The sequence below is a fragment of the Pelodiscus sinensis genome, unplaced genomic scaffold (genome assembly GCF_049634645.1).
Source record: "Pelodiscus sinensis isolate JC-2024 unplaced genomic scaffold, ASM4963464v1 ctg77, whole genome shotgun sequence".
In the NCBI taxonomy this organism is placed as follows: domain Eukaryota; kingdom Metazoa; phylum Chordata; order Testudines; family Trionychidae; genus Pelodiscus; species Pelodiscus sinensis.
This window is the reverse complement of record NW_027465809.1, coordinates 83551-101086: the sequence shown is the minus strand read 5'-3', so window position 1 is coordinate 101086 and position 17536 is coordinate 83551. Positions and strand designations below refer to the sequence as shown.

General features: G+C 67.0%; 1 protein-coding gene across 6 annotated transcripts in view; it reads right to left on the bottom strand.

Moving 5' to 3' along the window:
* Positions 1 to 17536, bottom strand: part of SLC4A3 (solute carrier family 4 member 3) — a 112710-nt gene that overhangs the window by 60378 nt on the left and 34796 nt on the right. For all 6 annotated transcript variants that reach the window (XM_075914453.1, XM_075914456.1, XM_075914455.1 and 3 more), the window contains one exon: positions 11957 to 12137. In XM_075914453.1, the coding sequence (XP_075770568.1) occupies positions 11957 to 12137 (181 nt within the window). The remainder of the gene's footprint in view (positions 1 to 11956; positions 12138 to 17536) is intronic.

Genomic DNA, 17536 nt, shown 5'->3' with positions numbered 1-17536 from the left:
GCACACAAGCGCCAGCCCCCTTCTCACACTCACCCCCGCCAGCCTTCGCTCACCAGTCGCTCACTCGGTCACGGGGCGGCCCCTCTCCCATGGGCAGCACACAAGCGCCAGCCCCCTTCTCACACTCACCCCCGCCAGCCTTCGCTCACCAGTCGCTCACTCGGTCAGGGGGCAGCCCCTCTCCCATGGGCAGCACACAAGCGCCAGCCCCCTTCTCACATTCACCCCCGCCAGCCTTCGCTCACCAGTCGCTCACTCGGTCAGGGGGCGGCCCCTCTCCCATGGGCAGCACACAAGCGCCAGCCCCCTTCTCACATTCACCCCCGCCAGCATTCACTCACCAGTCGCTCACTCGGTCAGGGCCCAGCCCCTCTCCCATGGGCAGCGCACAAGCGCCAGCCCCCTTCTCACATTCACCCCCGCCAGCATTCACTCACCAGTCGCTCACTCGGTCAGGGCCCGGCCCCTCTCCCATGGGCAGCACACAAGCGCCAGCCCCCTTCTCACACTCACCCCCGCCAGCCTTCGCTCACCAGTCGCTCACTCGGTCAGGGGCCGGCCCCTCTCCCATGGGCAGCACACAAGCGCCAGCCCCCTTCTCACACTCACCCCCGCCAGCCTTCGCTCACCAGTCGCTCACTCAGACAGGGCCCAGCCCCTCTCCCATGGGCAGCACACAAGCGCCAGCCCCCTTCTCACACTCACCCCCGCCAGCCTTCGCTCACCAGTCGCTCACTCGGTCAGGGGGCGGCCCCTCTCCCATGGGCAGCGCACAAGCGCCAGCCCCCTTCTCACATTCACCCCCGCCAGCCTTCGCTCACCAGTCGCTCACTCGGTCAGGGCCCAGCCCCTCTCCCAAGGGCAGCACACAAGCGCCAGCCCCCTTCTCACACTCACCCCCGCCAGCATTCGCTCACCAGTCGCTCACTCGGTCAGGTCCCGGCCCCTCTCCCATGGGCAGCACACAAGCGCCAGCCCCCTTCTCACACTCACCCCCGCCAGCCTTCGCTCACCAGTCGCTCACTCGGTCAGGGGGCGGCCCCTCTCCCATGGGCAGCGCACAAGCGCCAGCCCCCTTCTCACACTCACCCCCGCCAGCCTTCGCTCACCAGTCGCTCACTCGGTCAGGGCCCGGCCCCTCTCCCATGGGCAGCACACAAGCGCCAGCCCCCTTCTCACACTCACCCCCGCCAGCCTTCGCTCATCAGTCGCTCACTCGGTCAGGGGGCGGCCCCTCTCCCATGGGCAGCGCACAAGCGCCAGCCCCCTTCTCACACTCACCCCCGCCAGCATTCACTCACCAGTCGCTCACTCGGTCAGGGGGCGGCCCCTCTCCCATGGGCAGCGCACAAGCGCCAGCCCCCTTCTCACACTCACCCCCGCCAGCCTTCGCTCACCAGTCGCTCACTCGGTCAGGGCCCAGCCCCTCTCCCATGGGCAGCACACAAGCGCCAGCCCCCTTCTCACACTCACCCCCGCCAGCCTTCGCTCACCAGTCGCTCACTCGGTCAGGGGGCGGCCCCTCTCCCATGGGCAGCGCACAAGCGCCAGCCCCCTTCTCACACTCACCCCCGCCAGCATTCGCTCACCAGTCGCTCACTCAGACAGGGCCCGGCCCCTCTCCCATGGGCAGCGCACAAGCGCCAGCCCCCTTCTCACACTCATCCCCGCCAGCCTTCGCTCACCAGTCGCTCACTCGGTCAGGGGGCGGCCCCTCTCCCATGGGCAGCACACAAGCGCCAGCCCCCTTCTCACACTCACCCCCGCCAGCCTTCGCTCACCAGTCGCTCACTCGGTCAGGGCCCGGCCCCTCTCCCATGGGCAGCACACAAGCGCCAGCCCCCTTCTCACACTCACCCCGCCAGCCTTCGCTCACCAGTCGCTCACTCGGTCAGGGGGCGGCCCCTCTCCCATGGGCAGCACACAAGCGCCAGCCCCCTTCTCACACTCACCCCCGCCAGCCTTCGCTCACCAGTCGCTCACTCGGTCAGGGCCCAGGCCCTCTCCCATGGGCAGCACACAAGCGCCAGCCCCCTTCTCACACTCACCCCCGCCAGCATTCGCTCACCAGTCGCTCACTCGGTCAGGGGGCGGCCCCTCTCCCATGGGCAGCGCACCAGCGCCAGCCCCCTTCTCACACTCACCCCGCCAGCATTCGCTCACCAGTCGCTCACTCGGTCAGGGCCCGGCCCCTCTCCCATGGGCAGCACACAAGCGCCAGCCCCCTTCTCACACTCACCCCGCCAGCCTTCGCTCACCAGTCGCTCACTCGGTCAGGGGGCGGCCCCTCTCCCATGGGCAGCACACAAGCGCCAGCCCCCTTCTCACACTCACCCCCGCCAGCCTTCGCTCACCAGTCGCTCACTCGGTCAGGGCCCAGGCCCTCTCCCATGGGCAGCACACAAGCGCCAGCCCCCTTCTCACACTCACCCCCGCCAGCATTCGCTCACCAGTCGCTCACTCGGTCAGGGGGCGGCCCCTCTCCCATGGGCAGCACACAAGCGCCAGCCCCCTTCTCACACTCACCCCCGCCAGCATTCGCTCACCAGTCGCTCACTCGGTCAGGGGGCGGCCCCTCTCCCATGGGCAGCGCACCAGCGCCAGCCCCCTTCTCACACTCACCCCCGCCAGCCTTCACTCACCAGTCGCTCACTCGGTCAGGGCCCGGCCCCTCTCCCATGGGCAGCACACAAGCGCCAGCCCCCTTCTCACACTCCCCCCCGCCAGCCTTCGCTCACCAGTCGCTCACTCGGTCAGGGCCCAGCCCCTCTCCCATGGGCAGCACACAAGCGCAAGCCCCCTTCTCACACTCACCCCCGCCAGCATTCGCTCACCAGTCGCTCACTCGGTCAGGGGGCGGCCCCTCTCCCATGGGCAGCGCACAAGCACCAGCCCCCTTCTCACACTCACCCCCGCCAGCCTTCGCTCACCAGTCGCTCACTCGGTCAGGGCCCGGCCCCTCTCCCATGGGCAGCACACAAGCGCCAGCCCCCTTCTCACACTCACCCCCGCCAGCATTCGCTCACCAGTCGCTCACTCAGACAGGGCCCGGCCCCTCTCCCATGGGCAGCGCACAAGCGCCAGCCCCCTTCTCACACTCACCCCCGCCAGCCTTCGCTCACCAGTCGCTCACTCGGTCAGGGGGCGGCCCCTCTCCCATGGGCAGCGCACAAGCGCCAGCCCCCTTCTCACACTCACCCCCGCCAGCCTTCGCTCGCCAGTCGCTCACTCGGTCAGGGGGCGGCCCCTCTCCCATGGGCAGCGCACCAGCGCCAGCCCCCTTCTCACACTCACCCCGCCAGCATTCGCTCACCAGTCGCTCACTCGGTCAGGGCCCGGCCCCTCTCCCATGGGCAGCACACAAGCGCCAGCCCCCTTCTCACACTCACCCCCGCCAGCCTTCGCTCACCAGTCGCTCACTCGGTCAGGGCCCGGCCCCTCTCCCATGGGCAGCACACAAGCGCCAGCCCCCTTCTCACACTCATCCCCGCCAGCCTTCGCTCACCAGTCGCTCACTTCGTCAGGGCCCGGCCCCTCTCCCATGGGCAGCACACAAGCGCCAGCCCCCTTCTCACACTCATCCCCGCCAGCCTTCGCTCACCAGTCGCTCACTCGGTCAGGGCCCGGCCCCTCTCCCATGGGCAGCACACAAGCGCCAGCCCCCTTCTCACACTCACCCTCGCCAGCCTTCGCTCACCAGTCGCTCACTCGGTCAGGGGGCGGCCCCTCTCCCATGGGCAGCACACAAGCGCCAGCCCCCTTCTCACATTCACCCCCGCCAGCCTTCGCTCGCCAGTCGCTCACTCGGTCAGGGCCCGGCCCCTCTCCCATGGGCAGCACACAAGCGCCAGCCCCCTTCTCACACTCACCCCCGCCAGCATTCGCTCACCAGTCGCTCACTCGGTCAGGGCCCAGCCCCTCTCCCATGGGCAGCACACAAGCGCCAGCCCCCTTCTCACACTCACCCCCACCAGCATTCGCTCACCAGTCGCTCACTCGGTCAGGGCCCAGCCCCTCTCCCATGGGCAGCACACAAGCGCCAGCCCCCTTCTCACACTCACCCCCACCAGCATTCGCTCACCAGTCACTCACTCGGTTAGGGCCCGGCCCCTCTCCCATGGGCAGCACACAAGCGCCAGCCCCCTTCTCACACTCACCCCCACCAGCCTTCACTCACCAGTCGCTCACTCGGTCAGGGCCTGGCCCCTCTCCCATGGGCAGCACACAAGCGCCAGCCCCCTTCTCACACTCACCCGCGCCAGCATTCACTCACCAGTCGCTCACTTGGTCAGGGGGTGGCCTGCTAGCAACGGCAAGGCAGGGGCTGTGCGTACCTGGGTGTGCATGCCAGCAGCCAGCCCACATGCCCACAGCTTCGCAGCTGTTCCCCAGCCCCAGACTCACAGGCGCACACACACTGACCCTCCCGTGCGTTGGAAGGCAGGGCTTGGCCCCGTGCTAGGCAGCCTGCCACTAACCAGCCCGGGAGCAGCCCCACGACTCCAGGTAAAGGGGGAAGAAGCTGCCGGGGAAAGGAAAAGCCCAAGAAACCGCAGGTCTGTCTGCAGAGCCTGCGGGACCTTGAGTCAGCAGGGAAAGCTCCCGGAGCAGGAGGATGTGAGGAAACTCGCTGGGGAGGATTGCAAAGGCCTGTGGTGGAGGCTGCCCCACATGCAAGAGGCCCTGGGGAGCAGAAAGATGCCCCTCAGACACAGGGAGTTGGGAAGAACGTAAGAACAGCCACATTGGGTCAGACTGAAGGTCCAGCTAGCCCGGTGTCCTGCCTTCCAACAGTGGCCAGGCCAGGTGCTCCAGAGAGAGTGAACACAGCAGGGAATCCTCACCTGATCCCTCCCTGTCACCCATTCCCAGACAAACAGAGGCCAGGCACACCATCCCTGCCCTTCCTGGCTAACAGGCATTGATGGACCGAACCTCCAGGAATCTATCTAGCTCTTTTTTAACCCTGTTAAAGTCCTGGTTTTCACAACCTCCTCTGGCAAGGAGTTCCACAGGTTGACTGTGCAAGAAAACTTCCTTTTGTTTGTTTTAAACCTACTACCTATTAATTTCATTTGGTGACCCCTAGTTCTTATATTGTGGGAATAAATAAATAACTTTTCCTTGTTCACTTTTCCACACCACTCATGATTTTATAGACCTCTATCGTATCCCTCTTAGTCTCCTCTTTTCTAAACTGAAAAGTTCCAGTCTCTTTAATCTCTCTTCATATGGGACCCGTTCCCAAACCCTTCATCATTTTTGTTGCCCTTTTCCAATGCCAAGAGATCTTTTCTGAGAAAAGGTGACCACATCTGTACCCAGTGTTCAAGATGTAGGAGGTAACCTAGGGTGTGTCTAAACTACATGGCTCCATCGACGGAGCCATGTAGATTAGGCTGATCGGCAAAGGGAAATGAAGCCGCGATTTAAATAACTGCCGCTTCATTTACATTTACATGGCTGCCGCGCTGAGCCGACAAACAGCTGATGAGCTGATGAGCTGTTTGTCGGCTCAGTGCGCTAGTCTGGACGCTCCATGCCGACCTGAAAGGCTTTTATCGACATCCCCGTTATGGCTCGTGGGATGAGGTTTACCGGGGATGTCGATAAAAGGCTTTCATTTCGACAGGGGAGTGTCTAGACTAGCGCGCTGAGCCAATAAACAGCTGATCAGCTGTCTGTCGGCTCAGCGTGGCAGCCATGTACATTTAAATGAAGCTGCAATTATTTAAATCGCCGCTTCATTTCCCTTTGCCAAACAAACAAATCTACATGGCTCCGTCGACAGAGCCATGTAGTTTAGACGTACCCCTAGTGACAGATGATGTGGGGAAGGCTGAAGTACTCAATGCTTTCTTTGCCTCTGTATTCATGGACAAGGTCGGCTCCCGGACTAATTCGCTATGTCATCTGTGAACAGGAGCATCCGAAGAACCTCGCTATCAATCAGAAATCCACCTTTCGCTTTGACAGTCTGAAGGATGCTGGCAAACAAACGTCCCCTGTTTTATACCTCGCTTAACTTCGCCAATCAAGGGGTGATTTCCGAAGTTACATGGGCTCTCGTATGAGTCTAACCTACACGGGGACATGCCCTGTGAAAGGAGAGCACTCAAAGCTTCATTTTGTTCCATCGAGACAAAGGCTTTTTTAAAGTCAATGAACAACAAGCATAGTGGGATCTTGTACTCTCTACACCTTTCGGTCATCTGTGTGACCACCAAAATGTGGTCCACTGTGGAGAATCCCCAGATGAAAACCTGCCTGTTCCCTTCTGTTTTCCTCAAGGCCCCCCACAATACGGGCACAGATCATTCTCAGAAAGACCTTATCAAGAGGAGAAAGCAGGCAGATGGGTCGATAGTTGCAAATGGCTTCTTGATAACCTTTTTCCGGCAGACGAACAGTTCGCGATCTCTTCCAAACTTTCGGAATTCTCCCCCCTTCATCATATCTTGAGAAGTGCTTTAAAGAGTGTACCACGTCCCACACGTGTGCTTGCTCTAAACGTGCCACTCTCCTCAACTTCACCCTCTGAAGGGCCGCTGCCACTTTTGGAGAGCACATCAGCCTCGGGACTGACAGAGCCCAGGTACAATGGCTCCGCTGCTGTTGCTGACGAAAATAGGTCACTATAAGAGCACCAGTAAATTTGTTCCATTTCACATCTGTTTGTCATTCTTCTATCTCCTCCATCAACACGTGCTTGGAAGAGTTTGGCTTAGCTGGATTTCACGCCGAGCTCTTTGCAAACTTGTTTTCTCTGCAACTGCCTTTTGCTGTTTTGCAGCTTTTCCCAGTCTGCTTTGGTCTGAACGATCTTGAGCAGTTTAGTATCATCTGCAAATTTTGCCACCCCCGTTTCCTCCTTTCTCCAGATCATTTATAAATCAGTTGAATAGGACGGTCCCAGGACAGACCTTGGGGGATCCCACTGGTCACCTCTTTCCTCTCGGAAAACTGCCCATTTATCCTTCCCCTTTGTTTCCTGCCTTTTAACCATTATCAATCCATGAGAGGCCCTTCTCTCTTTTCCCATGACAACTTCCACAAGAGCCTTTGGGGAGGGACCCTGTCAAAGGCTTTCTGGAAGTCTAAGTACACTACGTCCACTTGTCCGCGTGTTTGTTGACCCCCTGAAAGAACTCGAGTAGATTAGCGAGGCAGGATCTCCCCTTACAGAAACCTTGCTGGCTTTTCCCTCAACACACTATATCCAGCCCAGAGAGGGGGAGCTGGGAGTTCGTGCTCTGGTTTCTGAGACTTATTTTGGATTCTCGGAAGAGAGACGCCGAGCTGGAGCCGGAGCCCAGAGGATCAGGAGGTACCTGAGGAGCGTGGGCTCCAGGAGGGCACCGTCTGAACCAGCTGTGAATGGAGAGAACACTGCAAGGGGCCTGCAGATTGGGCAGAGGCAGCGGTGGGGTGTGGCAGAGCCACCTCAGCCCCGAGGGCGCTTGGAACGTGGATGCCTGTATTCCATTAATATGTGCACACAGCTCGCCCCCACTCCCTGAGTGTAACACGCTCCCTCCGGTCACCCCTCACACCCACACACGGGCACCAGACCCCCAGACAGGCGCCCCTTCCCCGTCCTCCCTCACACCCACACACGGGCACCAGACCCCCAGACAGGCGCCCCTTCCCCGTCCTCCCTCACACGGGCACCAGACCCCCAGACAGGCGCCCCTTCCCCGTCCTCCCTCACACGGGCACCAGACCCCCAGACAGGCGCCCCTTCCCCGTCCTCCCTCACACCCACACACGGGCACCAGACACCCAGACAGGCGCCCCTTCCCCGTCCTCCTCACACCCACACACAGGCACCAGACCCCCAGACAGGCGCCCCTTCCCCGTCCTCCCTCACACCCACACACGGGCACCAGACCCCCAGACAGGCGCCCCTTCCCCGTCCTCCCTCACACCCACACACGGGCACCAGACCCACAGACAGGCGCCCCTTCCCCGTCCTCCCTCACACGGGCACCAGACCCCCAGACAGGCGCCCCTTCCCCGTCCTCCCTCACACCCACACACGGGCACCAGACCCCCAGACAGGCGCCCCTTCCCCGTCCTGCCTCACACCCACACACAGGCACCAGACCCCCAGACAGGCGCCCCTTCCCCGTCCTGCCTCACACCCACACACGGGCACCAGACCCCCAGACAGGCGCCCCTTCCCCGTCCTCCCTCACACGCACACACGGGCACCAGACCCCCAGACAGGCCCCCCTTCCCCGTCCTCCCTCACACCCACACACGGGCACCAGACCCCCAGACAGGCGCCCCTTCCCCGTCCTCCCTCACACGCACACACGGGCACCAGACCCCCAGACAGGCCCCCCTTCCCCGTCCTCCCTCACACGGGCACCAGACCCCCAGACAGGCGCCCCTTCCCCGTCCTCCTCACACGCACACACGGGCACCAGACCCCCAGACAGGCGCCCCTTCCCCGTCTTCCCTCACACGCACACACGGGCACCAGACCCCCAGACAGGCGCCCCTTCCCCGTCCTCCCTCACACGCACACACGGGCACCAGACCCCCAGACAGGCGCCCCTTCCCCGTCCTCCCTCACACGCACACACGGGCACCAGACCCCCAGACAGGCGCCCCTTCCCCGTCCTCCCTCACACCCACACACGGGCACCAGACCCCCAGACAGGCGCCCCTTCCCCGTCCTCCCTCACACGCACACACGGGCACCAGACACCCAGACAGGCGCCCCTTCCCCGTCCTCCTCACACGCACACACGGGCACCAGACCCCCAGACAGGCGCCCCTTCCCCGTCCTCCCTCACACGCACACACGGGCACCAGACCCCCAGACAGGCGCCCCTTCCCCGTCCTCCCTCACACGCACACACGGGCACCAGACCCCCAGACAGGCGCCCCTTCCCTGTCCTCCCTCACACGCAGGTGTGACGTAGTGGGGGTACTTGCTGGGCTGTGGTGACCCCTGCTGTCTGGAGCAAGACCCAGCAGGGAAAACCTCACTAGGCCAAGGTAATGCCAAACTTGTTGAACCAGTGGCCAGACACCCCCCATGGAGAGGAACAAAGGAAGGTGGATGCTGCCCTGGCTGGGGGGCAGGGCTGGAATTGAGTTAGTTAGTTGCTGTCTGGGAGATGGAGGAGACAGCCTAGGGAAAGAGGCTGGAGTTTAGGGGCCCAGTCTCCCCCATCTCAAGGGGGCCTGAGGCATCCTAGGCCAGCTCTGTGACCAGACTACATCTGTGCTGTGCTGTATCCTGGAGAGGCAATAAACTTCCTCTAGCCCACCGGCTGGTGCAGTCTGTTTGTGCCATTTCGGGGTGCAGGAGACGGGGGACCCCCAACGCGCCGTCACAGCAGGTGACTGGTTTCTGCTGTGAACGCTGATGTCTTGCCCAAGACCTGTCCAGGACGCTAATGAAAACAGCCATGACGCCCTTCGCCTCCGTGCCTGCCTCTGTCCCAGCGGTGGCAGGTGTGGGGCGGCCCTGCAGCACTCTCCCATGCGCTCCCTGCCATCTGTGATCAGCCCTGCAAGTAAGGACGGCTCTGCCCCGCTGCCTGGGCCCGCGAGTCCCTGTGGTCCTATCCCCATTTCTCCTCTGCCCTGCTTGCCCTCTCTGGGCTCGGTCAGGGCGTGGTCTCCCCTGCAGTGGGGCAAATCGGCCAGAGCGCTGCTGGGCTGGGTTGTGCACCGTCCCGCCGAGCCTGGGCCCAAGGCGCAAACGGCCGTGCCCGTGCCCCAGCAATGGGGCCTGCTGGCCCTGGGGAGCCAGGCTGGGGTGGCCTGGGGTGGCCTGGGGAGCCAGGAGTGTTCTGCTGGGGTGTCGAGGAGCCAGGAGAACTGGCCAGGACCTGCCTGGCAGCTGCTGGGGGTGAAGCTCCCGCATGTAAAGGCTTTGCTGGATCGCCGCGCTCAGCAGCAGCAGCGTATTGGGAGGCTGTCGCTAGTGGCTTCTTTCAGGCCTAGCCAGCCTGAGAAGTGATTTCTTGCCCTGCTTCTCCAGGCCGACCGACGCTCCCCTCCCGTTCGCTCGGAGGCCCGGGCCATTTCAGACGTGCTCAGACCCATGTCTCTGCAGTAACATTTTCATTTGTGAGGGGGCTTCTGTGCCCTGGGATGTGCGTCTCCCAGAGCCACCTCCAGGGCCCTGGGACTGCGGGAGGGGTCTAGCAGGCGTGTCTGTCTTTGGAGATGCCCTTGCACAGAGCACGTCAAGCCATAGTCTAAAGAACACCCCTTCTGTGTGGGTAGCGGCCTCTCCTCCTTCCCTCCCACATAGTCTGAAGCAGGGCTGGGCAATCAGTTTTGACGGGAGCCGCTCGAAGATGTTGGCAAGTGGTCGAGGGCCGCGCTCTTCCATGCTAGCAATGGAGATGCAGGGTCCGCAATGGATGCTTGGGGGAAGGGACCGGGGTGCAGGAGGGAGACTGGAGTCTGTGACCTAGGGCAGGGGACTGGCGTGCAGGGGTTTGGGATGTGACCTAGGGTAGGAGGGGACTGTGATCTGGGGCAGGAGACTGGGGGGCCAGATCTGGGAGGGGGTGTGGGTGGAAGAGGGGGACAGAGGGTTGGGGTATGTTGGGTGGGGGGGGGCAGAGATTTGGGGCAGGACAGGCCTGGGGGGCCAGACGCAGGCTGTGGCCAAGAGACTTGCTTGCCAGCTGCCAAACTAGCCTGCCTGCCTGCCGAGCTTAGGATGCTTCCCAGCCTGCCCGGCCACGTGCTTCATGGATAACTGAGCCCAGGAGAGGGGCCGTGGTTCTTGGCTGCCTGTTAGTCCAGCAAGCAGCTCCCATTGGCTGGCTCCTAAAACTCCCCCCCCTCCAGTTTTAAAACAGAAATGGAGCCCTGCAGCCGCGTTTCTGCCTGGCGCTGGGCTGCGGGGGAACCCTCCTGGGGCTCCCCGCTGCCTCTGCAGGCCGGATCCGGCCCACGAGCTGCCTTTCGCCCAGGAACACGGTGCCAAGTCAGCCTCTTCCCAGAGCACGGAAAGCCATTCAGCTCAGACCTGCTCCATCGGCAAGACTAGTCCTCGGGCTCCGCCCTTCCTCAGCCCTCTGCGTAGAGGCAGACTCTTCCCTCGCCTGCCCCGTGGCACTCGGCGCACCGGCCTTGCCAAGCACGGTAGCGCATGACCTCAGTGCTGGGCAGCGGGACACCTGCCCCAACAGCAACGCGCTGAGGCCCAGGCAGCAGCCTGGCACACCCCAGTCTGCCGCCTCACTCCCCTCTTCTGACCCCTCGCCCAGACGCTTGCTCGCACGGGGGCTTTGCAGACACTACGGGACTTGGAGCCACAGTCGATAGCTGCCCCAGAGAAGCCCTGCCAGCCCCACTCTCCTGCTGGGGGGCCCTGGCTCAGGAGTCTCCCGGGCACCAGGTTCCCAGGCCGCTCCAGGCTTTAGAGAATGTGACTCACTCCTGTGTCACTGGTTCCATCTAGGCTGCCGGTCGCCTGCCTCGAGAGCAAAGAAACTTCAGAGCCCCTTTACTGGCCCAACAGAGCAGCCCTGGTGCAGGTGGGTCCCCGCCCGTGCTCAGAGCCAGCAGGCGTGTCTGACAGGACACAGGAGTGGGCACCCCACAGCGTGACCAGGGCCAGATTAAGGGGGGGCTAGCCGGGCAGCGACCTATAGGGGGCGCCTGATGGCAGCTGAAGGGGTGCTGCGCGCCCGGCCGCACGACGCCCCTTAGAGCTGCCATCAGGCGCCGCGCATGCGCCACGCACCCGCTGCCCGGGGCACAGGAATGGCTCGAGCCAGCCCTGAGCGTGACGCCCTGGCCCCCTTCCCAGAGCCCAGTCACACAGGCCAGAGGAGCCTCTCACGCTGCGTAACTCTCCCTCCAAGAGCCTGGGCCGAGATGCCACTGCAGGGCCTGCAGCTGCCCCCTCCCCTCGGCTCCCCTCCCCTCCCCTCCCCTCCGCTCTCTCCGCAGGATCCCGGCTGACACTCACCGTGGGCGATGGTCTTCCTGAGCTCCAGCAGGCTGCGGAAGGATAGGGAGGCTACGTGAGGCTTCCCCCACCGCGCTGTGTCCTCCTCCACGTCCTCCTCAAACTTGATCCAGCGGGCTGTCTCCTTCCAGTGCATGTCCTGGTTCTTCTCCGCCACCAGCTCGTTCAGCTCCACAAACACCTGCCGCCCGGGGCAAAGCCCAATCGGTTACGCTCGGCAGCAGAGGGGGCTTCCACGGGGGCACGCCCCACTCCACCAGCTGAGCGGAGCACACTGGGCCAATAGCGTCTCCTCTCGCTCGAGCACATGCGAATCGGGGCAGTGGGAGGAGCCCCCGGCACAGGGCGCCCATTCTCCCGGACACGCGCCAGGCGCCCCCGGCACAGGGCGCCCATTCTCCCGGACACGCGCCAGGCGCCCCGGGCACAGGGCGCCCATTCTCCCAGACACGCGCCAGGCGCCCCCGGCACAGGGCGCCCATTCTCCCGGACACGCGCCAGGCGCCCCCGGCACAGGGCGCCCATTCTCCCAGACACGCGCCAGGCGCCCCCGATACAGGGCGCCCATTCTCCCGGACACCTGCCAGGCGCCCCCGGCACAGGGCGCCCATTCTCCCGGACACGCGCCAGGCGCCCCCGATACAGGGCGCCCATTCTCCCGGACACGCGCCAGGCACCCCCGGCACAGGGCGCCCATTCTCCCGGACACGCGCCAGGCGCCCCCGGCACAGGGCGCCCATTCTCCCAGACACGCGCCAGGCGCCCCCGGCACAGGGCGCCCATTCTCCCAGACACGCGCCAGGCGCCCCCGATACAGGGCGCCCATTCTCCCGGACACCTGCCAGGCGCCCCCGGCACAGGGCGCCCATTCTCCCGGACACGCGCCAGGCGCCCCCGATACAGGGCGCCCATTCTCCCGGACACGCGCCAGGCGCCCCCGATACAGGGCGCCCATTCTCCCGGACACGCGCCAGGCGCCCCCGGCACAGGGCGCCCATTCTCCCGGACACGCGCCAGGCGCCCCCGATACAGGGCGCCCATTCTCCCGGACACGCGCCAGGCGCCCCCGATACAGGGCGCCCATTCTCCCGGACACCTGCCAGGCGCCCCCGGCACAGGGCGCCCATTCTCCCGGACACGCGCCAGGCGCCCCCGATACAGGGCGCCCATTCTCCCGGACACGCGCCAGGCGCCCCCGATACAGGGCGCCCATTCTCCCGGACACGCGCCAGGCGCCCCCGGCACAGGGCGCCCATTCTCCCGGACACGCGCCAGGCGCCCCCGATACAGGGCGCCCATTCTCCCGGACACGCGCCAGGCGCCCCCGGCACAGGGCGCCCATTCTCCCGGACACGCGCCAGGCGCCCCGGGCACAGGGCGCCCATTCTCCCGGACACGCGCCAGGCGCCCCCGATACAGGGCGCCCATTCTCCCGGACACGCGCCAGGCGCCCCCGGCACAGGGCGCCCATTCTCCCGGACACGCGCCAGGCACCCCCGGCACAGGGCGCCCATTCTCCCGGACACGCGCCAGGCGCCCCCGATACAGGGCGCCCATTCTCCCGGACACGCGCCAGGCGCCCCGGGCACAGGGCGCCCATTCTCCCGGACACCTGCCAGGCGCCCCCGATACAGGGCGCCCATTCTCCCGGACACGCGCCAGGCGCCCCCGATACAGGGCGCCCATTCTCCCGGACACGTGCCAGGCGCCCCCGGCACAGGGCGCCCATTCTCCCGGACATGCGCCAGGCGCCCCCGATACAGGGCACCCATTCTCCCGGACACGCGCCAGGCGCCCCCGATACAGGGCGCCCATTCTCCCGGACACGCGCCAGGCGCCCCCGATACAGGGCGCCCATTCTCCCGGACACGCGCCAGGCGCCCCGGGCACAGGGCGCCCATTCTCCCGGACACGCGCCAGGCGCCCCCGGCACAGGGCGCCCATTCTCCCGGACACGCGCCAGGCGCCCCCGATACAGGGCGCCCATTCTCCCGGACACGCGCCAGGCGCCCCCGGTACAGGGCGCCCATTCTCCCGGACACGCGCCAGGCGCCCCCGATACAGGGCGCCCATTCTCCCGGACACGCGCCAGGCGCCCCCGATACAGGGCGCCCATTCTCCCGGACACGCGCCAGGCGCCCCCGGCACAGGGCGCCCATTCTCCCGGACACGCGCCAGGCGCCCCCGATACAGGGCGCCCATTCTCCCGGACACGCGCCAGGCGCCCCCGGCACAGGGCGCCCATTCTCCCGGACACGCGCCAGGCGCCCCGGGCACAGGGCGCCCATTCTCCCGGACACGCGCCAGGCGCCCCCGATACAGGGCGCCCATTCTCCCGGACACGCGCCAGGCGCCCCCGATACAGGGCGCCCATTCTCCCGGACACGCGCCAGGCACCCCCGGCACAGGGCGCCCATTCTCCCGGACACGCGCCAGGCGCCCCCGATACAGGGCGCCCATTCTCCCGGACACGCGCCAGGCGCCCCGGGCACAGGGCGCCCATTCTCCCGGACACCTGCCAGGCGCCCCCGATACAGGGCGCCCATTCTCCCGGACACGCGCCAGGCGCCCCCGATACAGGGCGCCCATTCTCCCGGACACGTGCCAGGCGCCCCCGGCACAGGGCGCCCATTCTCCCGGACATGCGCCAGGCGCCCCCGATACAGGGCACCCATTCTCCCGGACACGCGCCAGGCGCCCCCGATACAGGGCGCCCATTCTCCCGGACACGCGCCAGGCGCCCCCGATACAGGGCGCCCATTCTCCCGGACACGCGCCAGGCGCCCCGGGCACAGGGCGCCCATTCTCCCGGACACGCGCCAGGCGCCCCCGGCACAGGGCGCCCATTCTCCCGGACACGCGCCAGGCGCCCCCGATACAGGGCGCCCATTCTCCCGGACACGCGCCAGGCGCCCCCGGTACAGGGCGCCCATTCTCCCGGACACGCGCCAGGCGCCCCCGATACAGGGCGCCCATTCTCCCGGACACGCGCCAGGCGCCCCGGGCACAGGGCGCCCATTCTCCCGGACACGCGCCAGGCGCCCCCGGCACAGGGCGCCCATTCTCCCGGACACGCGCCAGGCGCCCCCGGCACAGGGCGCCCATTCTCCCAGACACGCGCCAGGCGCCCCCGGCACAGGGCGCCCATTCTCCCAGACACGCGCCAGGCGCCCCCGATACAGGGCGCCCATTCTCCCGGACACCTGCCAGGCGCCCCCGGCACAGGGCGCCCATTCTCCCGGACACGCGCCAGGCGCCCCCGATACAGGGCGCCCATTCTCCCGGACACGCGCCAGGCGCCCCCGATACAGGGCGCCCATTCTCCCGGACACGCGCCAGGCGCCCCCGGCACAGGGCGCCCATTCTCCCGGACACGCGCCAGGCGCCCCCGATACAGGGCGCCCATTCTCCCGGACACGCGCCAGGCGCCCCCGATACAGGGCGCCCATTCTCCCGGACACCTGCCAGGCGCCCCCGGCACAGGGCGCCCATTCTCCCGGACACGCGCCAGGCGCCCCCGATACAGGGCGCCCATTCTCCCGGACACGCGCCAGGCGCCCCCGATACAGGGCGCCCATTCTCCCGGACACGCGCCAGGCGCCCCCGGCACAGGGCGCCCATTCTCCCGGACACGCGCCAGGCGCCCCCGATACAGGGCGCCCATTCTCCCGGACACGCGCCAGGCGCCCCCGGCACAGGGCGCCCATTCTCCCGGACACGCGCCAGGCGCCCCGGGCACAGGGCGCCCATTCTCCCGGACACGCGCCAGGCGCCCCCGATACAGGGCGCCCATTCTCCCGGACACGCGCCAGGCGCCCCCGGCACAGGGCGCCCATTCTCCCGGACACGCGCCAGGCACCCCCGGCACAGGGCGCCCATTCTCCCGGACACGCGCCAGGCGCCCCCGATACAGGGCGCCCATTCTCCCGGACACGCGCCAGGCGCCCCGGGCACAGGGCGCCCATTCTCCCGGACACCTGCCAGGCGCCCCCGATACAGGGCGCCCATTCTCCCGGACACGCGCCAGGCGCCCCCGATACAGGGCGCCCATTCTCCCGGACACGTGCCAGGCGCCCCCGGCACAGGGCGCCCATTCTCCCGGACATGCGCCAGGCGCCCCCGATACAGGGCACCCATTCTCCCGGACACGCGCCAGGCGCCCCCGATACAGGGCGCCCATTCTCCCGGACACGCGCCAGGCGCCCCCGATACAGGGCGCCCATTCTCCCGGACACGCGCCAGGCGCCCCGGGCACAGGGCGCCCATTCTCCCGGACACGCGCCAGGCGCCCCCGGCACAGGGCGCCCATTCTCCCGGACACGCGCCAGGCGCCCCCGATACAGGGCGCCCATTCTCCCGGACACGCGCCAGGCGCCCCCGGTACAGGGCGCCCATTCTCCCGGACACGCGCCAGGCGCCCCCGATACAGGGCGCCCATTCTCCCGGACACGCGCCAGGCGCCCCCGATACAGGGCGCCCATTCTCCCGGACACGCGCCAGGCGCCCCCGGCACAGGGCGCCCATTCTCCCGGACACGCGCCAGGCGCCCCCGATACAGGGCGCCCATTCTCCCGGACACGCGCCAGGCGCCCCCGGCACAGGGCGCCCATTCTCCCGGACACGCGCCAGGCGCCCCGGGCACAGGGCGCCCATTCTCCCGGACACGCGCCAGGCGCCCCCGATACAGGGCGCCCATTCTCCCGGACACGCGCCAGGCGCCCCCGATACAGGGCGCCCATTCTCCCGGACACGCGCCAGGCACCCCCGGCACAGGGCGCCCATTCTCCCGGACACGCGCCAGGCGCCCCCGATACAGGGCGCCCATTCTCCCGGACACGCGCCAGGCGCCCCGGGCACAGGGCGCCCATTCTCCCGGACACCTGCCAGGCGCCCCCGATACAGGGCGCCCATTCTCCCGGACACGCGCCAGGCGCCCCCGATACAGGGCGCCCATTCTCCCGGACACGTGCCAGGCGCCCCCGGCACAGGGCGCCCATTCTCCCGGACATGCGCCAGGCGCCCCCGATACAGGGCGCCCATTCTCCCGGACACGCGCCAGGCGCCCCCGATACAGGGCGCCCATTCTCCCGGACACGCGCCAGGCGCCCCCGGCACAGGGCGCCCATTCTCCCGGACACGCGCCAGGCGCCCCCGGCACAGGGCGCCCATTCTCCCAGACACGCGCCAGGCGCCCCCGGCACAGGGCGCCCATTCTCCCAGACACGCGCCAGGCGCCCCCGATACAGGGCGCCCATTCTCCCGGACACCTGCCAGGCGCCCCCGGCACAGGGCGCCCATTCTCCCGGACACGCGCCAGGCGCCCCCGATACAGGGCGCCCATTCTCCCGGACACGCGCCAGGCGCCCCCGATACAGGGCGCCCATTCTCCCGGACACGCGCCAGGCGCCCCCGGCACAGGGCGCCCATTCTCCCGGACACGCGCCAGGCGCCCCCGATACAGGGCGCCCATTCTCCCGGACACGCGCCAGGCGCCCCCGATACAGGGCGCCCATTCTCCCGGACACCTGCCAGGCGCCCCCGGCACAGGGCGCCCATTCTCCCGGACACGCGCCAGGCGCC